The 18,127-nt window shown below is 40.6% G+C and overlaps 1 protein-coding gene across 1 annotated transcript in view; it reads right to left on the reverse strand.

The window, feature by feature from the left end:
• LOC119890634 (CUB and sushi domain-containing protein 1-like) overlaps positions 1 to 18,127 on the reverse strand; it is a 156,344-nt gene that overhangs the window by 102,372 nt on the left and 35,845 nt on the right. The window contains exons 15-20 of the mRNA XM_038701984.1: positions 17,738 to 17,864; positions 16,944 to 17,155; positions 14,280 to 14,471; positions 11,093 to 11,231; positions 8,098 to 8,285; positions 221 to 415 (exon numbers count right to left, since the gene is read on the reverse strand). Coding sequence (XP_038557912.1) covers positions 221 to 415; positions 8,098 to 8,285; positions 11,093 to 11,231; positions 14,280 to 14,471; positions 16,944 to 17,155; positions 17,738 to 17,864 — 1,053 coding nt within the window. The remainder of the gene's footprint in view (positions 1 to 220; positions 416 to 8,097; positions 8,286 to 11,092; positions 11,232 to 14,279; positions 14,472 to 16,943; positions 17,156 to 17,737; positions 17,865 to 18,127) is intronic.

Genomic DNA, 18,127 nt, shown 5'->3' on the forward strand with positions numbered 1-18,127 from the left:
GTGCTAAAACAAATAATTGAATCATCATCTCTCTGACAGTGTCAGCAAAAACTGATTGTAGGCATCATAAAAGTAATCTTAATGGCACAACAGTGGTATCAGATTGCATTAATTGTACAGGTGTACCTAATAACGTAGTGCAAACAGGTTGTTTTTAAAAAATTTAACATAACGGTGTCTATTTTTTGTAAGGGTGCAGTTCTTGATGTGTCTCCCCTACCTTTACATGATGGCAGAGCCCTGTCCCACACCGGCTTCCCATCATGCCCCATGATGCAGGTGATGGTTTCCCCGCCCACTGTTGTGTATCCATGGTGACAGTTGTAGGAGACTTGAGATCCCAATTTATAGTCATAACCTGTCCGACTGGCGTTCATAATGTTACCAGGGTCAAAACAGGCCTCTCTTGGTTTTTCTGTGGACAATAGAGAGAAGTTGTGTTACTGGACAAAGACAAAGCCCAGATTATTAGGTTTACTAAACTAAAATGTTTATTAGACCTATCTGATATTGATGGTACATTCATGTCATTTTTATTAGAATCTAAATGAGTATTAATAGTTAACAGTTATAGCAGTACTTGCCAAAACATAGTCAAGAGACCCCTAATATAGGCTACATATCCTCAATTAACTTCTAATATATTTCCCCTCCATGGGAGAGGAAGGAACAAATAAGGATAAAAGAAGAAGAAAGGGATAAGGAGTAAAAGACAAGGAGTCAACCATGGTCAAAAACTCTCTTGGATCTTTATGACTTGGCGTTGTGCCAGCTTGTTTACTTCACTGTGATCACCCAATAAGAATAAGATATTGGGTGTGACAGAGGAAAACTGATAAAGAGAGAGGGTGGGGGGTGGAGGGCAAAATGGAAGTGAAACAGGGAGATGATTAAGGTTGTATTTTAATTAGAGAGATGGCAGATGAAAGGTAGTGAATTAATGACAAAAGTACAGAGGTGTGAGGTAGCGTGAGGAGACAGACAACAGAGAACGAGATAATCTTTTTTTAATTAGAGATAAATGGAGTGAGAGAAACAAGAGAAAAAAAGAGTTTATAAAACTTGACAAAGCAGATCTACTCTCTAGTGAGTCGAACAACTAATCATCAGTCCCACAATGACTATAGCTGTTAAATCACCCCCAGTCAAACGACGTCTGTAAAACCAGGATGAGTCACAATCTGTGGAAGTAAACAACTCATGGACTGACATGGAACACCATTGCCCTTTCAACTGAAAAACTCTTCTGACACACAGGAAGGGTGAAATGAAAAGAAGCAGAGGCAGTTTCAAGTATTATCCAGTAATAATACTGTATTAAAATTTTTATCATTACACTTCACAAACTGACACACAAACTGTGACTCCAGCCTGATACGTTTGTTTGATGCATATAGCACGTGTTTGGGGCAGAATGCGTCCCAGCTGCCTAAAAAACGTGTGCAAAAGCCTACACAAATCTGGCACACACAATAATAAAGGAGACCTATACTGCATTTCCAGCCCTATACTGAAGTTCTTTGACTCCTCTATGGTAGCTTTGCATGATTCAAAGTTTAAAAAAATAATTTTCTATCTTATACTGGCACTTCATGCAGGCCCTCATTTCAGCATCTGTCTGAAACAAGCTGTAGATGTTCCTGTTGAGAGACCCCCCCCCATGAAAATATGAAAAAGCATAATAGGTCCCCTGTGAAAGCAGAAATGTAATACAGCATTGATTTGTCCGCCAAGTCAACGTAAATAATATTTATTTTTTTAGCTTTGAACTTTATGCAGTAATGCAACTTAGAGCAGTGCTACGTTGAGACTGCCAAATGGTTAATATTGCTGCTACTTTTGGAGAGGTGAAAAAGCTGCCTTTCGGTCAGGTGATAAGAAAGCACACAGCACCGTCAGAGCGACACGGAAAGCTGGCATCAAAAAGGCAAAGCAGAGACATCAGCAGAGACAGGAGAGAGACCACAACACCAACACTAACACCACAGAAGATATGTGGCAGGCGATCAAAAACATCACAGGCTACAAAGCAGCATCATGTGTGAGGACATATTAGCAGACACATTTTATGCTCAACAAAGAGTCAAGTCTACTCCACCTCCAGAGGACCAGCCACTGCCAGCATCCACTACTAGCAATATCCACAGCAGGTAAGAGAGGAATCCTGCTGAGACTAAATATGAACAAAGCTGCTGGGCCTGATTACACCACTGGCCATGTACTAAAAACCTGTGCCAATCAGTTTATATTATTACTGACATTTTTAACATATCACTGTCACAGGAGAGTATTCCCACCTGCTTGAAGACTGCCAACATCGTCCTTGTACCTAAAAAGTTTGCGGTGTCTAGTCTGAACGACTACCGTCCTGTGGCACTAACCTCCATTCTGATGAAATGCTTGAGAAACTAGTCCCGACATGGTGAGAAGTTTGCAGACAACACCACCATCCTCAGCCAGAATTCAAACAACAGTGAGACTTCATTTCAGGAGGAAATCGCGATCGTGCAGATTATTGCACAGAGAACAACCTACCGCTCAATATCTACATCAATGAAGAGGTGGTGCAGGTTCCTTTGAGTCAGTATTACAAATAATAACCAAGATGGCGCCGCAGACGGCCGCTTCGGGATTACGCACCGTAGTGCTTTTTGTGTTTTTGTTAATTAACACTGTTTTCTGCCGTCCCTCTGTGGTAACTTTTACCAGAGAAGAGCTCTTAAACATTGGACTTTGAACTGCTCATACTATTCCACTGCTGGAAGCGAGGAGCGGCAGCTCTGTTTGGGATCCTTCGGAAACGGTGCAGTGGAAAATGAGCAGGCGCGCTGGTTAAGCTGAGACAGCGGGGATTTCGCACTGCGCTCCCTTCAATTCACCTGGCGAATGTCCGCTCTCTGGCCAACAAAATGGACGAACTGCTGCTCCTCAAACAGAACTAACTCGGACTTCTGCAGATCTGCTGCCCTCTGTTTCACCGAATCCTGGCTCACTGAACGAAAACACAGGGAGACGGACTCTGTTTCTATATAAACGAAGGTTGGTGCACAGATGTCACAGTGTTGAAGAAATCATGCAGGCCTCACCTAGAGACATTATTTATAATCTGTAAAGTTTTCTTCGTTTGTTCTGGTCGCCGTTTACATTCCACCTCAGGCCTGTGTTAGTGAGGCGTTACTACACCTGGCCCACCAGATAACTAACGTGGAGAAAAAACATCCAGACTCCCTGCTCATAGTTCTTGGGGACTTTAACAAAGCAAACCTCAGTCATGAACTTCCAAAATACAGACAGCATGTTAAGTGTCCCACCAGGGACACTAACACACTGGACCACTGCTACACAACATTAAAGGATGCCTATCGCTCTGTTCCCCATGCAGCCTTGGGACTCTCTGATCTGCTAAACCTGTTGTAAAGACTGTGAAAAGATGGACCAACAAGTCAAAGCTGGAGTTCCAGGCCTGCTTTGACTGTACTGACTGGAGTGTTTCTGAGGCTGCAGCCACTGACCTGGACGAACTAACTGACACTGTGACCTCTTACATTAGTTTTTGTGAGGACGTGCGTGCCGACAAAAACCTTCCGCACATACAATAACCAAAAACCCTGGTTCACAGCGAAACTCAGGCAGCTTCGTCAGACCAAGGAGGAGGCCTTCAGAAGTCAGAAGTCAGTGCAGCCAACGACCCTGCGTCGTTGTGGAGAAGCCTACGGACACTCACAAACTACAAGAGACCATCCCTCAACACTGCTGGTACTCAACGACTGGCAGACGAGCTGAATGGTTTCTACTGTAGGTTTGAAAAGCCCAGAGTCACACCTCTCCCCCACTCCACCGCCATCTTCAAACAGTCACCTTCCCCCTCTGACCTCTCACCTGCACTCAAGATCTGTGAAGAGGACGCGAGCCACCTCTTCCAAAGGCAGAAGATCAGCAAGGCTCCTGGCCCTGATGGTGTGTCTCCATCCTGCCTGAAAATCTGTGCGGACCAGCTGGCCCCCATCTTCACTCAGATCTTCAACAGATCACTGGAGCTGTGTGAAGTTCCCTCATGCTTCAAACGCTCCACAGTCATCCCGGTCCCAAAAAAACCCTCCATCTCTGGACTAAATGACTACAGGCCCATTGCCCTGACATCTGTAGTCATGAAGTCCTTTGAAAGACTGGTGTTGGCCCCCTGCTGGACCCCCTGCAGTTTGCCTACAGGGCTAACAGGTCACTGGATGATGCTGTCAACTTGGGTATGAATCACATCCTGCAACACCTCAACTCTCCAGGGACATATGCTAGATCCTGTTTGTGGACTTCAGCTCGGCGTTCAACACCATCATCCCGGACATCCTCAGCACCAAACTCACCCAGCTCACTGTGCCAGCCTCCACCTGTCAGTGGATCACAGACTTCCTGACTGACAGGAGTCAGCAGGTGAGGCTGGGAAACATCACAACCAGCACCCGGACTATCTGCACTGGCGCCCCCCAGGGGTGTGTGCTCTCCCCACTGCTCTTCTCCCTCTACACCAACAACTGCACCTCAGGGGACCCATCTGTCAAACTCCTGAAGTTCGCTGACGACACATCGGCCTCATCTGGGACGGTGATGAGTCGGCCTACAGACGGGAGGTTGATCAGCTGGCTCTCTGGTGCGGTCAGAACAACCTGGAGCTTAACACGCTCAAAACTGTGGAGATGACCGTGGACTTCAGGAGGAGCCCCCTCACTCTGCCCCCCATCACCATACTCAACAGCCCTGTGTCTGCTGTGGAATCCTTCAGGTTTCTGGGTTCCACTAAGTGGTACTGAAGTGGGAGCCCAACACTGACACGATCATCAAGAAGGCCCAGCAGAGGATGTACTTCCTGCGTCAGCTCAGGAAGCTCAACCTGCCTAAGGAGCTGCTGATCCAGTTCTACACAGCCATCATCCAGTCTGTTCTCTGCACCTCCATCACTGTCTGGTTTGGATCTGCCACCAAAAAGGACAGGGACAGACTACAACGGACAGTCAGGACTGCAGAAAAAATAATCGGCGCCAACCTGCCCTCCATTCAGGACTTGGGCAGGAAACATCACTGCAGATCCATCTCACCCCGGACACAACCTGTTCCAGCTCCTCCTCTCTGGTAGGCGCTACAGACCACTGTACGCCAAAACCAACAGATGCAGTTTCTTCCCACAAGCCATCACTCTGATGAACAGCTGATTTCTGACTCACAGTGTCAGGAACAATTCCTGTGCAATAACCCAGTAACTCTGTCTCTAATCAGCCACCTGTTTACTGGTTACCACTTATTATTTATTTATTCACCATTCTCTATTCCAGTGCTGTTCATACTATGTTCATACTATGTTCATACTATGTCATATTGTATATACTGTATACCAATACACCTACCTCAGGTCATAAGGTCATAGGTCTTATTTATTTTTTCCAGCATCCTTTGCACTATGCTCCATCACACTGTGTACATGTGTACCTGTATGCATGTATGTGTATGTGTACCTGTATATCATACCCACCTTCAACATGTACATAATGAGAATAGTTTACTCTTGCATCCTTTGCACTCTGATCACTGCACTATTTGTCAATATGTCTATATTGTTTTGTTCATAGTGTGTATATTAGTGCTGTCTATTCAGTAGTTTGTGTCTGATTTTATTTTATTATTATTTTCTTATTGTGTTATGGTATTATTGTATAAGTAAGCACATCGTGAGCAATGTACAATCCTGAGTCAAATTCCTCGTATGTGTACACATATCTGGCAATAAAACTGATTCTGATTCTGAAATAGCGTAAAATGGTCATCTCACATCTCAATTCTGGTAAAGGAAACTCGAAAACCGCTACAGAGGAGTAAATTGGCGCTATTCCATTACCAGTACCAGCTCGACTCGACTCAACTCACCTCGGTTTGGCCGTGCTCCGTTTCCCATTGCAAATAGTACCCCTGGTCGTCATAGCGACGCCACACAACTGCCGCAACATAATGTTCAACGCGACACACACACACCAGCGATCCACACAGCTTTCTCTTTATTTAAGCAAAACGTTTCAAAACTCCTCAGAATGTAAAGACAGATAAGCGATATGAAAACCTTTCAGCTGTGTTTTCCTCTGCCGTTGTTGCTGCAGCGGTCTGTGTGATGGCGGGAGCAGAAGGCTCTGTGAGCGGGCGGCTGGCCGGCCTCACACGCTACTCCCGCGGGTTGGCACAGGCTTCCCCCGCAGCCACTTGCGAGCTTCTCAACTCCGAAACCTTCAAGCACATTTTTGTTCCGCCATCACTTTTCATAAAACTGTCAATATTCAAAATCTACACAGTTGATTTCTCACCTCAAAACTGTATGAAAACCTAAAAAGTATGAAAACTGTAAAATATAAAACTATCTGTTGCTGGCCTCTGTCAGGTGCGCACAATGATGACGCAGGGAATAGTGACGATTCTCTCTGACCAATCAGTAATCTGCTGTGTTTTCACGTCACCTTTTAGTATCGCCTCAGCTCGCTTGCAACCTTGACGGAGGTGATACGAATAGAAGCAGGTACAGGTACAACTTTTCCGCAATGGAAAACCAAACAAAGGCAAGTCAAGTGGAGGTGAGGCGAGCTGGTACTATAGAAAGCATTCTGAATAAAAACATTACAAACTGGTATGTAGGGCTGCAGCTAACGATGATTTTAGAACTCGAACCTTCTATAGATTATTTAATCGATTCATCAATGCATCATTTAAGAAGTAACAGACAACTGCTTTACCAACACAAACATCACCCGAGTGATATACAAAATACTAACGTGCAACTCCCCGGCACTCGGTAAACTCACAAGTGTGACATTACAACCCAAACTCGCGGCCCAACCAGAAGAACAACAAACGCACATGTGTACATTTTCAGCTGAGGTTTGTGGCTTACTTTGGCTAGCCTTCAACTCAACAATCAATCATGATTTCAGTTAAACGCTAAAGTTGCTGTTCCTGTTACCTTGTCTGTGGTCAGCTGGCAGAACACCGGGTGCTTTCTGACCAGTTGCCGTCGTGTTGTTGCAGTAATATTACGTTTTACGGTGGACAGACTGTAACATTACAGTATTGTTGTTTTCTTTTATCTTGAAATAATCCCATACTTTGGACACTTTCTTACGGAAGCGCATTGCATTCACCAAAGAAAAAAAAATTGGAAGCCTTATCTCATAATTACGAGATCAGGATGTCGTAATTACGAGAAAAGATGTCATAATTACGAGAAAGGATGTCGTAATTACGAGAAAAGATGTCATAATTACGAGAAAGGATGTCATAATTACGAGAAAAGATGTCATAATTACGAGAAAAGATGGCATAATTACGAGATAAGATGGGATCAATAACTTGTAAGCAAAACGTGTTTAAAACACAAACGACGCCTCTTTATTATCGTAGTTAAGTAGACAACGAGCTACAAGTACATTTTCACATAAATGAGTCTTCCTAGGAGCAGAACAAATGACGTTGGTCTCTACGTGCAGCCGGCTGTGAGACGAGTGCGCAGGGACCGTCTACAAAGTGCAACACCGAAAACACATTCTGCAGAGATATTCAATAACTTCACACTTACACAATATAGTGCCCCCAAAATCACCTTAGACATTAATGATATACTGCTGGTTATACTACAACACTTTGTTTAGGGTAAAAAAGACTTTTGCATACCTAATATTAGGTACGTCTCTTTTCAATATTCAATAACTTCACTGTCTTCTAACTTCACAAAGGCTGTAGTGTCTCAAAAATCACCCCAGGTATCAGTGATCATGCTGATGATACTACAACACTAAGTTTGTAGAAATATTGTTTCGCATAATTTTGGAAAAATTTTCTCTTCAGTAACTTCACTGAGTTTTAGTGTCTCAAAAATCACCCCACAAATCATTGATATCCTGCTTGTGATACTTAGCACTAGGAGAATTTCTATCTTCAATAACTTTACTGTTATAAGCTGTATTGTCTCCAAAATCACCCTACATGTCAGTGATCTAATGCTTGTGATACTACAACACTTAGTTTGTAGAAATATAGGCTGCACCGTAGACTGTCTGGGGCTTTAGTTACCTCTATATTCGATGGCAAACCCAGACATGCCCAGTGAGGCGTCAGATCTGAATGCCAGGAAGAGACTGTTACCACCGCTCTCTATTCGCTCTGGGGCCTGGTTGCCTTGGAGACTTGCTAATAACGGCCCATTAGAATCTTCACCCTCGTAGATGTGCAGGAAGTCGTAACTTGGCTCCATGTTGAAACTGGAGTAGAAGAGATAACAAAACAGAGAAACTTGGGTTTAACAATCAAGCAAGATTGATGCTAGTTTTCTTGTGTGTGTGCATGTTCATATTCTCCAAACAATGAATCCAGTGATTAAATTCAAATACCTGCTTCATTTAATAAATTAGTTTCTTTTAATAATCTGCTAATGTTCTAAATTTCATTTTGACATGGATGCTGGATGTGTTTAGTGCATAACATTTTTTAATTTCTTCTTGAATTTAAGACAGCAATATATGATCCAAAACAATTGATTCATTGATACTTTTGAAAATTACAAAGGCTGCGTCATCTGAACATCATCTTGTTGTCTCATCGGGAAAGAGCATGTCTTGATCTATTCTGATCTTTATATCTTCAGCAGGCGTGTGACCCTAACATAAATATGTATCCTGACACACACACAACAGTGTTTGCTCAGACAGTAGTTGTGTTAGCCTCGTCTCTTACTTGTCACACAGAGACAAATTTGTATGCGTACATACATGCCCCCCCCCTCCCCACACACACACACACACACACACACACCCACACATTGTAGTGTGAATATGTATATATTAGCTCTGTCTCTCGCCTGTGTGGTTAAACCAGCCTGTTCAAGGTTTGACTAGGAGTCAGGTGACTTTACTGTGTGTCTATATTTGTGTCTTGTCAGAGCAAAGAAAGATAGAGTTGAAGAGAGAAAGAGGAGAGCAGTGTGTATGTTAAAGTGTAGCAGTATTGGTAACTAGCATAAAGGTACCCTGTGCAATTTTTAAGCACCAGGGGTGCCGTAGAGCAACATTAAGATTTAGATGAACATGGTTGCCATTTAATTCAACTGGGATGTTAAGTTATAGAAATTCAGAAATGCCAAATTATTCTGGCAAATTTACAGGATTATTCACTCATGTGCCGTCTTCTTCTTCTAACCTTTACTCCAATACACATAAAGACAATTGTGAAAGAAAGGTGTTGTGTGTGACATTTGGTTCAAATTATTTTTTATTATTGAAGAGGACTTATTAAACTTAAAAAACCCTTATGTAATCATTACCAAAGTCAAAATAAGTGTGAAGAATGCTCAAGTTTAAGCACTGTGTTTATATCTGGTGCAGAATAGGCTTAACTACACATAAGCCCCTTTTGCACTGACAAAGCATTAAAATGATCCGTGGTAATACCTTTTGCTTTAGTGATACATTCTGGGTCTGAATGGTAAAGCTACTAAATGTCATAACAAGAACATAAAGATCTCAGTGAGCAGAAATGGGGCAGCATCATAACCTGTCATGGCCGAAGAACAAATAAGTAACACAAAGGGTCTGATAACAGTGAAGACTCTCAATGCAAATTAATTGCAATAATGCAAACTTGAGAGGGTGCTTTTTAGTTTGTTTAGTAATGAATTATACATTTTGGAAGATAAAGCCACAAAACAGTCAGTACTCTAATAAGAAGAAGAATGCAAATGTATTTGCTTTTCGACTGACTATAAGTAATTAGTAGACAGTACACTACAAAACAAGGTCAGTTGGGTGTGACACTCAAAAGACCATTACATGACACCACAAAATGAATTCTGACTTCACTGGACAAACACAAATTGTACTGATTCAAAGACTTGAGTTACTAGTAACTGGGCCAATAGAAGTCTATCCAGCTCTGTTTTTAGGTTCAAATTAGATAAATAATGACAACAAAATTATACACAACATTCGCAAAACAACCAATATCAATACAACTTAAGAAAAAGTGAAATTAAAAACTGTCCCACTGTTAGAACAGAAGGGAATTATCTATCCAGCTGAAAAACATAAGCCAAAATTGGGTCATTTTTTCTCCTTTGGCAATCTAGAGAAAGTCCACTTTGCTTTTATCTCCTTTGCTACATGTGAAACTCCAATCTTCACTTTTGCTTTAGTCATAAGCCCCTAACCACTGCGACACTGTCACCACTGAGGCACAATCAGGACTTGAAATGTAAATAAACACTGCCCTAGTAACAAAAAACAAAACACAGACATGGTCAGAAATCCCTTTCATTTACACATTACTTTTACTTTCCAAATCAAGGCAAGAATAGTGTATCTGCCAACATATAGTGTTTAGATAATAATTAGCGTTAAACAAATCAGTTTATGGTATGTCCAAAACAAAGGATGCATATGGAATTACTAGCCAAGCTCACCGTGATTTATAAACTAAAACAAAAAAATAAAGATGTCTACCAGTCAAGCTTTTAAAGATGAGATCATCTCACCACAAACTAACAAATAAGCTACTTCAGATATGTTAGAAGTGGATTTTACAGTAGAGTTCTGACTTGACTTGTATACACTTGGATACACACAATTAAAATTCTGTCATGACAGTTATTGTTTCTTTCAGCATGCAGTAGCCTGCTTTTATTATTGTAACAATATGACACGGACAAGTCATGTTTTTTAGTGCAAATGTTTAACTACCATTAATATTAATTAATTAATTAATTAATTAATTAGCTACTTTGCTTTATATTTAGACACTGTAGTGGAGGGATTACAGTTTTTGCTTATGTAATTGTTGCTCTCATGTTGCAGCAAAGTCCTCCACCAAAAATAACATGGGCAGACTTTTATACAGCAAATACTGGAGGAAAGTCCCAACTCCCACAGGAAACTCTAAATTATGAAATCATTGCTGAAAAACTGTGCAGGCTTATTGTGACAATTTGGAGAAAAAAGTGGAGAAAAAAATACATAGTATATACAAGTGGTCATGTACACACATATACAGAGCCATGTTTTGAATTTTGTTCGCTTACCTTTTGAAGATGAGAGCAATAACAAAGTCAGGGTTGACTCGGATTCTCCAATCACACTCTTTCCCAGCGGGGTAAGGCTGGGGGTAGTTAGGGGACAGGATTACTCCTGAAGGACCACTGACATTACCCCCACATGTTGCTGGAGACAGACAAATAGTGAGAGAGAGAGAGAGAGAGAGAGAGAGAGAGAGAGAGAGAGAGAGAGAGAGAGAAATGATTAGCATTGGGCTTGGGGTAATTTGGAAAGAGAATCACCCCTGATTGACCACTCATATAACCCCCACTGGAAGGCAGAGTTGAAAGGAGTTAGTTAATGATGGGAAGTATAGTAGGGGTTGGTTAGGAGAAAGAAAATTACCCCTGATGGAATTTTGTTATTACCTCCACAGGTAGCTGAAGAGGGAGAAAGAGCAAAAGAGAAACTGAGATTTAGCCACGGAGTGAAAGCTGGGGGTAGTTAGCAGAGAGAATCACCCCTTGCGGTCCTGTTATACCACAACCAGCCAGAGTGCAGCAAAGAGATATTGGCAAGAGAAACAGATAGATGCATTCAAGCAGCAATTTGGTGATGTGAAGGAGAAGAATTTGAAACATGGAGGGTGCCTTGGGGGTGGCAGATGGGTGTGAACGGATTATCAACAGTGAAATAGAGGTAAACAAAGCCATTAACAGTTACAAATCACTCACAGACAGATGCACACTTACACACTAGACTATTGTGTATAATGTTGGTATAATCTTAGGAGCTTTTGAACACCCAGGGATTCCCTAACTGAGTTGTAAGTGCAGGAGGGGGAAGTGCACACATGCTAAGCTAAGAGAAAACAGAGGGAGATTTAAGCCCAACATTTTATCTACAGTCATGAAAAACATGAGGTCACTGGAAAAAGTCAGAGGCAATATCAGGAACAAAGCATAATGTGTTTCCCAGGCATAGTAACAAGGCAAATTACTAGTCTCTGTGTCTGTACTGGAAGACTTCCCGATAGTGCTGGCTGATAAAGAGAAGGCAACATAAAGGAAGGCTGTGGCATCTAACAGCAAGGCAAATGTCTGTAGTCCTTTACCGCAAGCTCAGCAAGCTACCTGTTGCAAGAATCACCAATTTGCTCACACTGTTTCCATCCCACCTTCAGCTGTGTATGATGTCATATCTCATCCTTGCATAATTAAAAAATACAGCCGGCCAGGACCTTTAAAAGTAAGCTAGTTACTTTTTTTTTCATCTTTAAAAACAGGTGGGGAAAAAATGTAGGTGTAAACATTTTTTTGTGAGGATAAGTTTGCATTGTAATACTCATTTCAGCCATAAGCCCCTGAACTGCACCACAAAAGCACCATAAAAGCATTCGTGTTTCCTTCCAGGAAAGTTTTTATCCCTCTATGCACTGTAAACTTATATTGTGTTAGTAAGTTAGGTAACATCACTGTTATGTCTTTTGTTTAGCTAAAAATGTTTTTTATTCGGTGCCATAGCCTCTTGTGGCTGAAATGAGCATTCTATCAACAAACACTTTATTATTATTATCCTGACAATTTTTTTAACCTGTTTTCACAATTTGTGGAAAATTGATCATCAGGATTTTTTTTTCCTCACTTGCCTCTCAGGGCTTCCATACATTTATGGTAATATCTGGTGATTTTCCTCATCCATATACTCAGACTAAGTTGATGTGATATTTCAAGTACAAGACAAAATTGAATTGGATGCGGCAGTTAATCATGGAAAAATAACTTTATGCATTTTTCATTTTGAAAAAGGAACGTAGCTCAGCAGCAGCCGACTTCTAGCAGGGTAAGAGAAATCTATGGATGTGCTACAGGCTTGTTTTGCACTAACACACTGGGATTTGTACGGTGAGGACACTGAGGGGCTTTTGCTGCATTACAGATTGCATCTTTTTTTGCACTGACTCTGCTATTCCTGCTTTATGACTCAAAAAAATGGCTTCAGGACTAGAAGTCACATCTTTCCTTTAGTGAGTAAGTCAAGTGTGTCAGAAGGAGCTGAGGAAGAAAATAAAGGAGGGAAGCACACTGGAAAGTGGGAAAATGAAAAACAAACTGCAGCAGAATTATGTGAATGAGGTGTGGAGTGGAATGTGGAAGCTTGCTAGGCTATAAGCAGCAGGTGGGTCTGATGGTGGTGTTAATAGAGAAAAAAGAGCAAACAAGCTCTGTTTTTTCAGTAGTTTTAATAGAGGAACCCTATCACAGCTACCTGCATCTTTCTGTGATGTTACAAATATGACCTCACTTTTTTCCCCAACCTTCTCCTGTCCACGGGGTCACCATCCCACCTTGGAGTTTAGGAGGTTTTGGTGACCCATGTTGAATTTCTGTGTGGTCCACAGCAACTTTGCTCAATGCCAACCACATTTTTTTCAGTACTGGTACAACTTCTCCATGATCTTAAAGACCATGCCTGTAGCATGGAAAACCATCTGATGCGCCAGCAGCATCATTTGGGATTAGAGATCACCTCACCAGTAGGCTTCATTTGATTTGCCTCCAGAGAAGTACCTGTCACAGCCTTCACAACATCCTGGTGGACCAAAAAAGCAGCAGCAGTGGACGCCTCTTCTTGCTTTTCTGCAGGACTGAGAGGTTCAGGAGATCCTTTATCCCCAAAGCCATCAGACTTTTTAACCAGTCAGCCTCTCTACTCTCTTTATCTCTCTCTCTCTCCCTACCCATCCTCCCCCAAGGGTCGGTGAAATACTCCTTCAAACTGTTTTATTGGCACTTTTTAATGGCACTGTTTCTGTTAGCACATTCATTCATCATGTTATTTACTTATTTCTGTATTTATCTTATTTATTTATTATTTGTCTGTTTTTAACTCATCGCTACTGTCTGTTATTGTTTTTTAATCTGTTTGTATGCTAACACTAACTAGCTAACTAACTAACTAACTAACTAACTATCCATCTATGTATCTGTCTCAAGTTTTGTGTTTAGTCTTCCATTGTCTGACATATTAACACGGATCGTGGAAGTGTCTGATTGACCGAATCTTAAAATCTTAATATCTACTGCCTTTTTCATTTTTAGTCCTCATTATTTAGTGTGCAACAAGACATTTAAAGATGCAACTCATTATCTCATCATCCTCTTTTAGAACATTTTGTCATTTAATTTAATCTCAGTTTGGCAGTCAGTGATCCACAGAGTAACGTACACCTACCGACACACGTTGGAGGGTCAGGCTGCCAGTAGAATCTGTTATCCATCCGTACACATGTAATGGTGTCCTGGCCTTGCAACTGGTAGCCTGGGTCACATTGGAACGTCATACTGTCACCAGGCTCCTTACTGTCCCCGTATCGAGAACCATTTACAGGGATGCCTGGGTCATTGCATGTTGTTGCTGTAGTGGCTGAGTGTGAAACAGACAAAAAGAGAGAAGTTTTGTCATTATATATTGCAGTTGGTAAATAGAAAGAGAGGCTTTGAGACAGATGCACACAAACACAACATTACTATTGTCGCTGGCAGCTATAAGACAAAAACATACTTTATAATATATAGACATATGATTACTAATGGGGGTATTAATTACTAATGGGGCATTCTGTCATCATACTTACAATAACTAACAAAATGATTCTATTTATTATTGAAGATACATATGGAAACTCATCCACACCAGTTAATAACTAAATAGACTGTCCCTCCAGGATCAATCAAATTTAGCCTGGTGCTGTCTTTTTCCTTTTTAATTAGTGGCTCTCCCTTCAGGTTTAGCATTGTTCTTGGTAGGGATTCATGACAATCAGCCTCTGTGTGTAGGGATTTCAGCTACTGGGTTTGCAGTTGTGTTTAAATATACAGCAGTGTTTACGTCATATCAATCAGTCTTTAAAGACTGATTAAATGTAAAGGATATTTATTCTGCATAATAATACCTCCTTCAGACCTCTTATATAAAAGTGGGCATTGGTCTACTTTACATTACATTTATTCATTTAGCTGACGCTTTTATCCAAAGCGACTATTTGCTTATAACTCATAGATAAATGCAACTCTTGCTGACAGATTAGATGAAGACATTGCTTCTTTTTTTAGGGATCACAAGCAAAAGAAGGTTGAGAACAACTCACTTACGTCATTTGCCAAAGAACAGACAAGACAGCATTTGCCACCACTTCAATCCTCATTATACAGTAGACTCAACAATTAGTCATGAATCTTCAGATTCAGTGGAAATTATAGATGTAATCTTGGCCAGAGCCATGGCAAAATGAGTAGAACATGAGCACATGGCAGCTAGTCTATTGTATCATAATCCACACTGAACGTGTAAATTATGTATGGCCAAATATAGTATTATAACATCAAGTTTATTATATATTTCCAGTACAAAACAGTGTTTTTTCCATCAGGTCAGTGGACAGACAGGGACACAGAGAGGACAAAATAAAAGAAAAAAAAAGCAATAAAAGCCACTCTTAATAAATCCACAAACCTTGCTTTAAATAAATAAGTGTGGTGGTAAATACCATTACCTTTGCTTTAGTAAATCAACATTGAGGTAAATATAAGGAGTCATTACCATAATAATGGAATAACGGTGCTTTATAATGTTAGTTAGTGAGTGCAAATATTTATTGTTTTAAATATGGGGAGAACAGAAAAAAATTAAATGTTTGAGAGAGATAGAGAGAGGCTGGGAGACAAAAAGCATTGGCTGTAAATATTTATGACTAAAAATTGGCATTTGTGTGTATGCATGATTATGTATGTAGATGTATATGAACCACAGAGCAAGGAGGTGGAGGTGTATGGGCTCATGCAAGACTTGTGTTGGTAATAAATGGCTAGGTAAAGATGATAGGTAAACGTGTGTGTGTGCGTGTGTGCTAATGTGAATAATCAGCTGTAAAGGTAAGATGGTCTTAACTGCCTGTTCTCCCGCTTCCTAAATTTTCTTACTCAGCGTGCCTCTGATTGATTTTGCTGCCACTGTGGATTGCAGTGACTTTGGCCAATGATTCGAAGGGGACAGTGCACAGGCATTTTTGGGTCCAGTGGCTCAAACAGCAAAGGCCATCTCTACACCCAAAGGGCACAGTTATTGTGCAGGTTGCCCTTTCTTTAAAAAAAAATGGGAACCGCAGCAATAGTTTGTGTTCACTGACATCTCTTTGAGAGAGTATGATGAAGAAACTAAAATCTTGTTACAAAAAAGAGATTTTTGAGATTCACAGTTGTTCAATTTACAAGTTCACAACCAGTAAAATGGCTGGAACCATTCATTAGCTTTAAAAAACGATTTATAGCATGTATTTATGTTATTATTCATATTAATCTATTTCACAAAACTACTATCTTTCAAAGAATTGAACATTTCACAATGCCGTAAAATAAGTAGAATCATCACTCCTAGTTTTGGTAGTGCATTTCCTGGTTTCCTTAACTGTGGGATACGACCAAAACATTGCCACAGGTCTCTGGTGGGCTCCTTTAGTACTTAGTGAGCCTGGGTCCCAGGGTGAGTTATTAAGTTTCTCATTTGATTCTTTGGCTAAAGGTTTTTCAGAAATCCTGTTAAATGCAGCAATAATTCTAAATTAATTCCCTTATTGCCAATATAAATGAGGTTTATATAATAACTACGAAACCATATGTGTGATGAGTGCTGAGTTTGTTAATTAGGTAATTTAATTGCTAATTCAGTCATTGTTTTATCTTCATGAATGGATGTTGGGGGGTAGAGTGGGGCAGACCACCCAAATCAGTGATATAGTAGAATTATGGCACATTTTATAGTTTTTCCAGTCATTCAGAGTTTCCTCTACTATGTGAATTTTAAGTTTAATAATTCTGATTTAAAGATAAGTATACTTACTGGAGAACTGTATAGAAAAGCCTTGCTTGCTGATGAAATAATCAGAATCAAACTGTAATGTGAGTATGTTGAAAGTCGAGTGGATATCTTCAGGTAAGGCTGGGCCTGACCACTCTTTCAATAGTATCCCTCCGTCTGATGGCCCAGATGGACCATCCCAAACTCTCAGGATATCGTGGCCGACCTCAGTGTCAAAGACGATGAAGTGGAGGCTGAGAAAACATGGAAAATTATACAGGAGATCATTGCTATAAAACAAATATTAACACATGTTCCTTATTCAAACAAATAAAATAAAATAAAAATAGATAAATGAACTAATATGATGCAGAGACACACACACACAAACAGGAATGTCAACAGTGGCCCACACTGTGTTGAGAAACACAATGGTGGCATAATGACTAATGTGGTGTACTCTCCTACACAGCAGTAGTTTTGACAGTAAACATTTATCTATAATTTATGAATAATCATTATCTGACAGCCTTGTAAGTCTTTACCTGTAGTCCATGTAGAGTGAGAGATGTTGTTGTGTGGGAATTGTCCTATATAATGCTACTACTGTATTACTGCTCCTAGCAAATATAGGGTTAGCCAGTAAGCTAGCAGGATCAGAGCAAAGCAACTCTGCATATACTTGTTAGTATACATGATGTCGTATTATATGAAAAACATGTCTTGACTAGTTTTGTTAAATGTTAAACCAAAAAAAGACAAAAACAACTCCAGATAACTGTAGGCCATCAGCATACTCAGTGGCTTCAGTGTATTTCCAGCTTCTTCATAATTACCTGATAGTCTTGCCCGTATCAGCCTCTATAGTCCAGGTACAGTGGAGGTTGTTGTCATAAGGAGCAGGATATCCCGGAGACAGAATCCGACCAGACACTGCTCCAGTTATGTGACCTCCACACTCCGCTACAAGGACACAAGACACAGGAATTATCATAACTGGAAATAAAATAAAATAAAATACTTTTGTTTCCCCTCTTTTAATTGAGGTTCTAAGTATTAATAATTGAAATATATCTATCCAGTCAGAAATTTATTTATATATAAAACCACATTTTCATCTTAACCAAATTAACAAAACACATACAAAACCACACTTGGCACACACCTAACTGGGCAAACTGGGAACTTACCAAATTAAGGATCACAGGCAAACCCATACAATGTAC

The sequence above is a fragment of the Micropterus salmoides genome, unplaced genomic scaffold (assembly GCF_014851395.1).
Source record: "Micropterus salmoides isolate LMB-PRFRI ecotype aquatic unplaced genomic scaffold, ASM1485139v1 Ms_hic_scaffold_6, whole genome shotgun sequence".
NCBI lineage: Eukaryota > Metazoa > Chordata > Actinopteri > Centrarchiformes > Centrarchidae > Micropterus > Micropterus salmoides.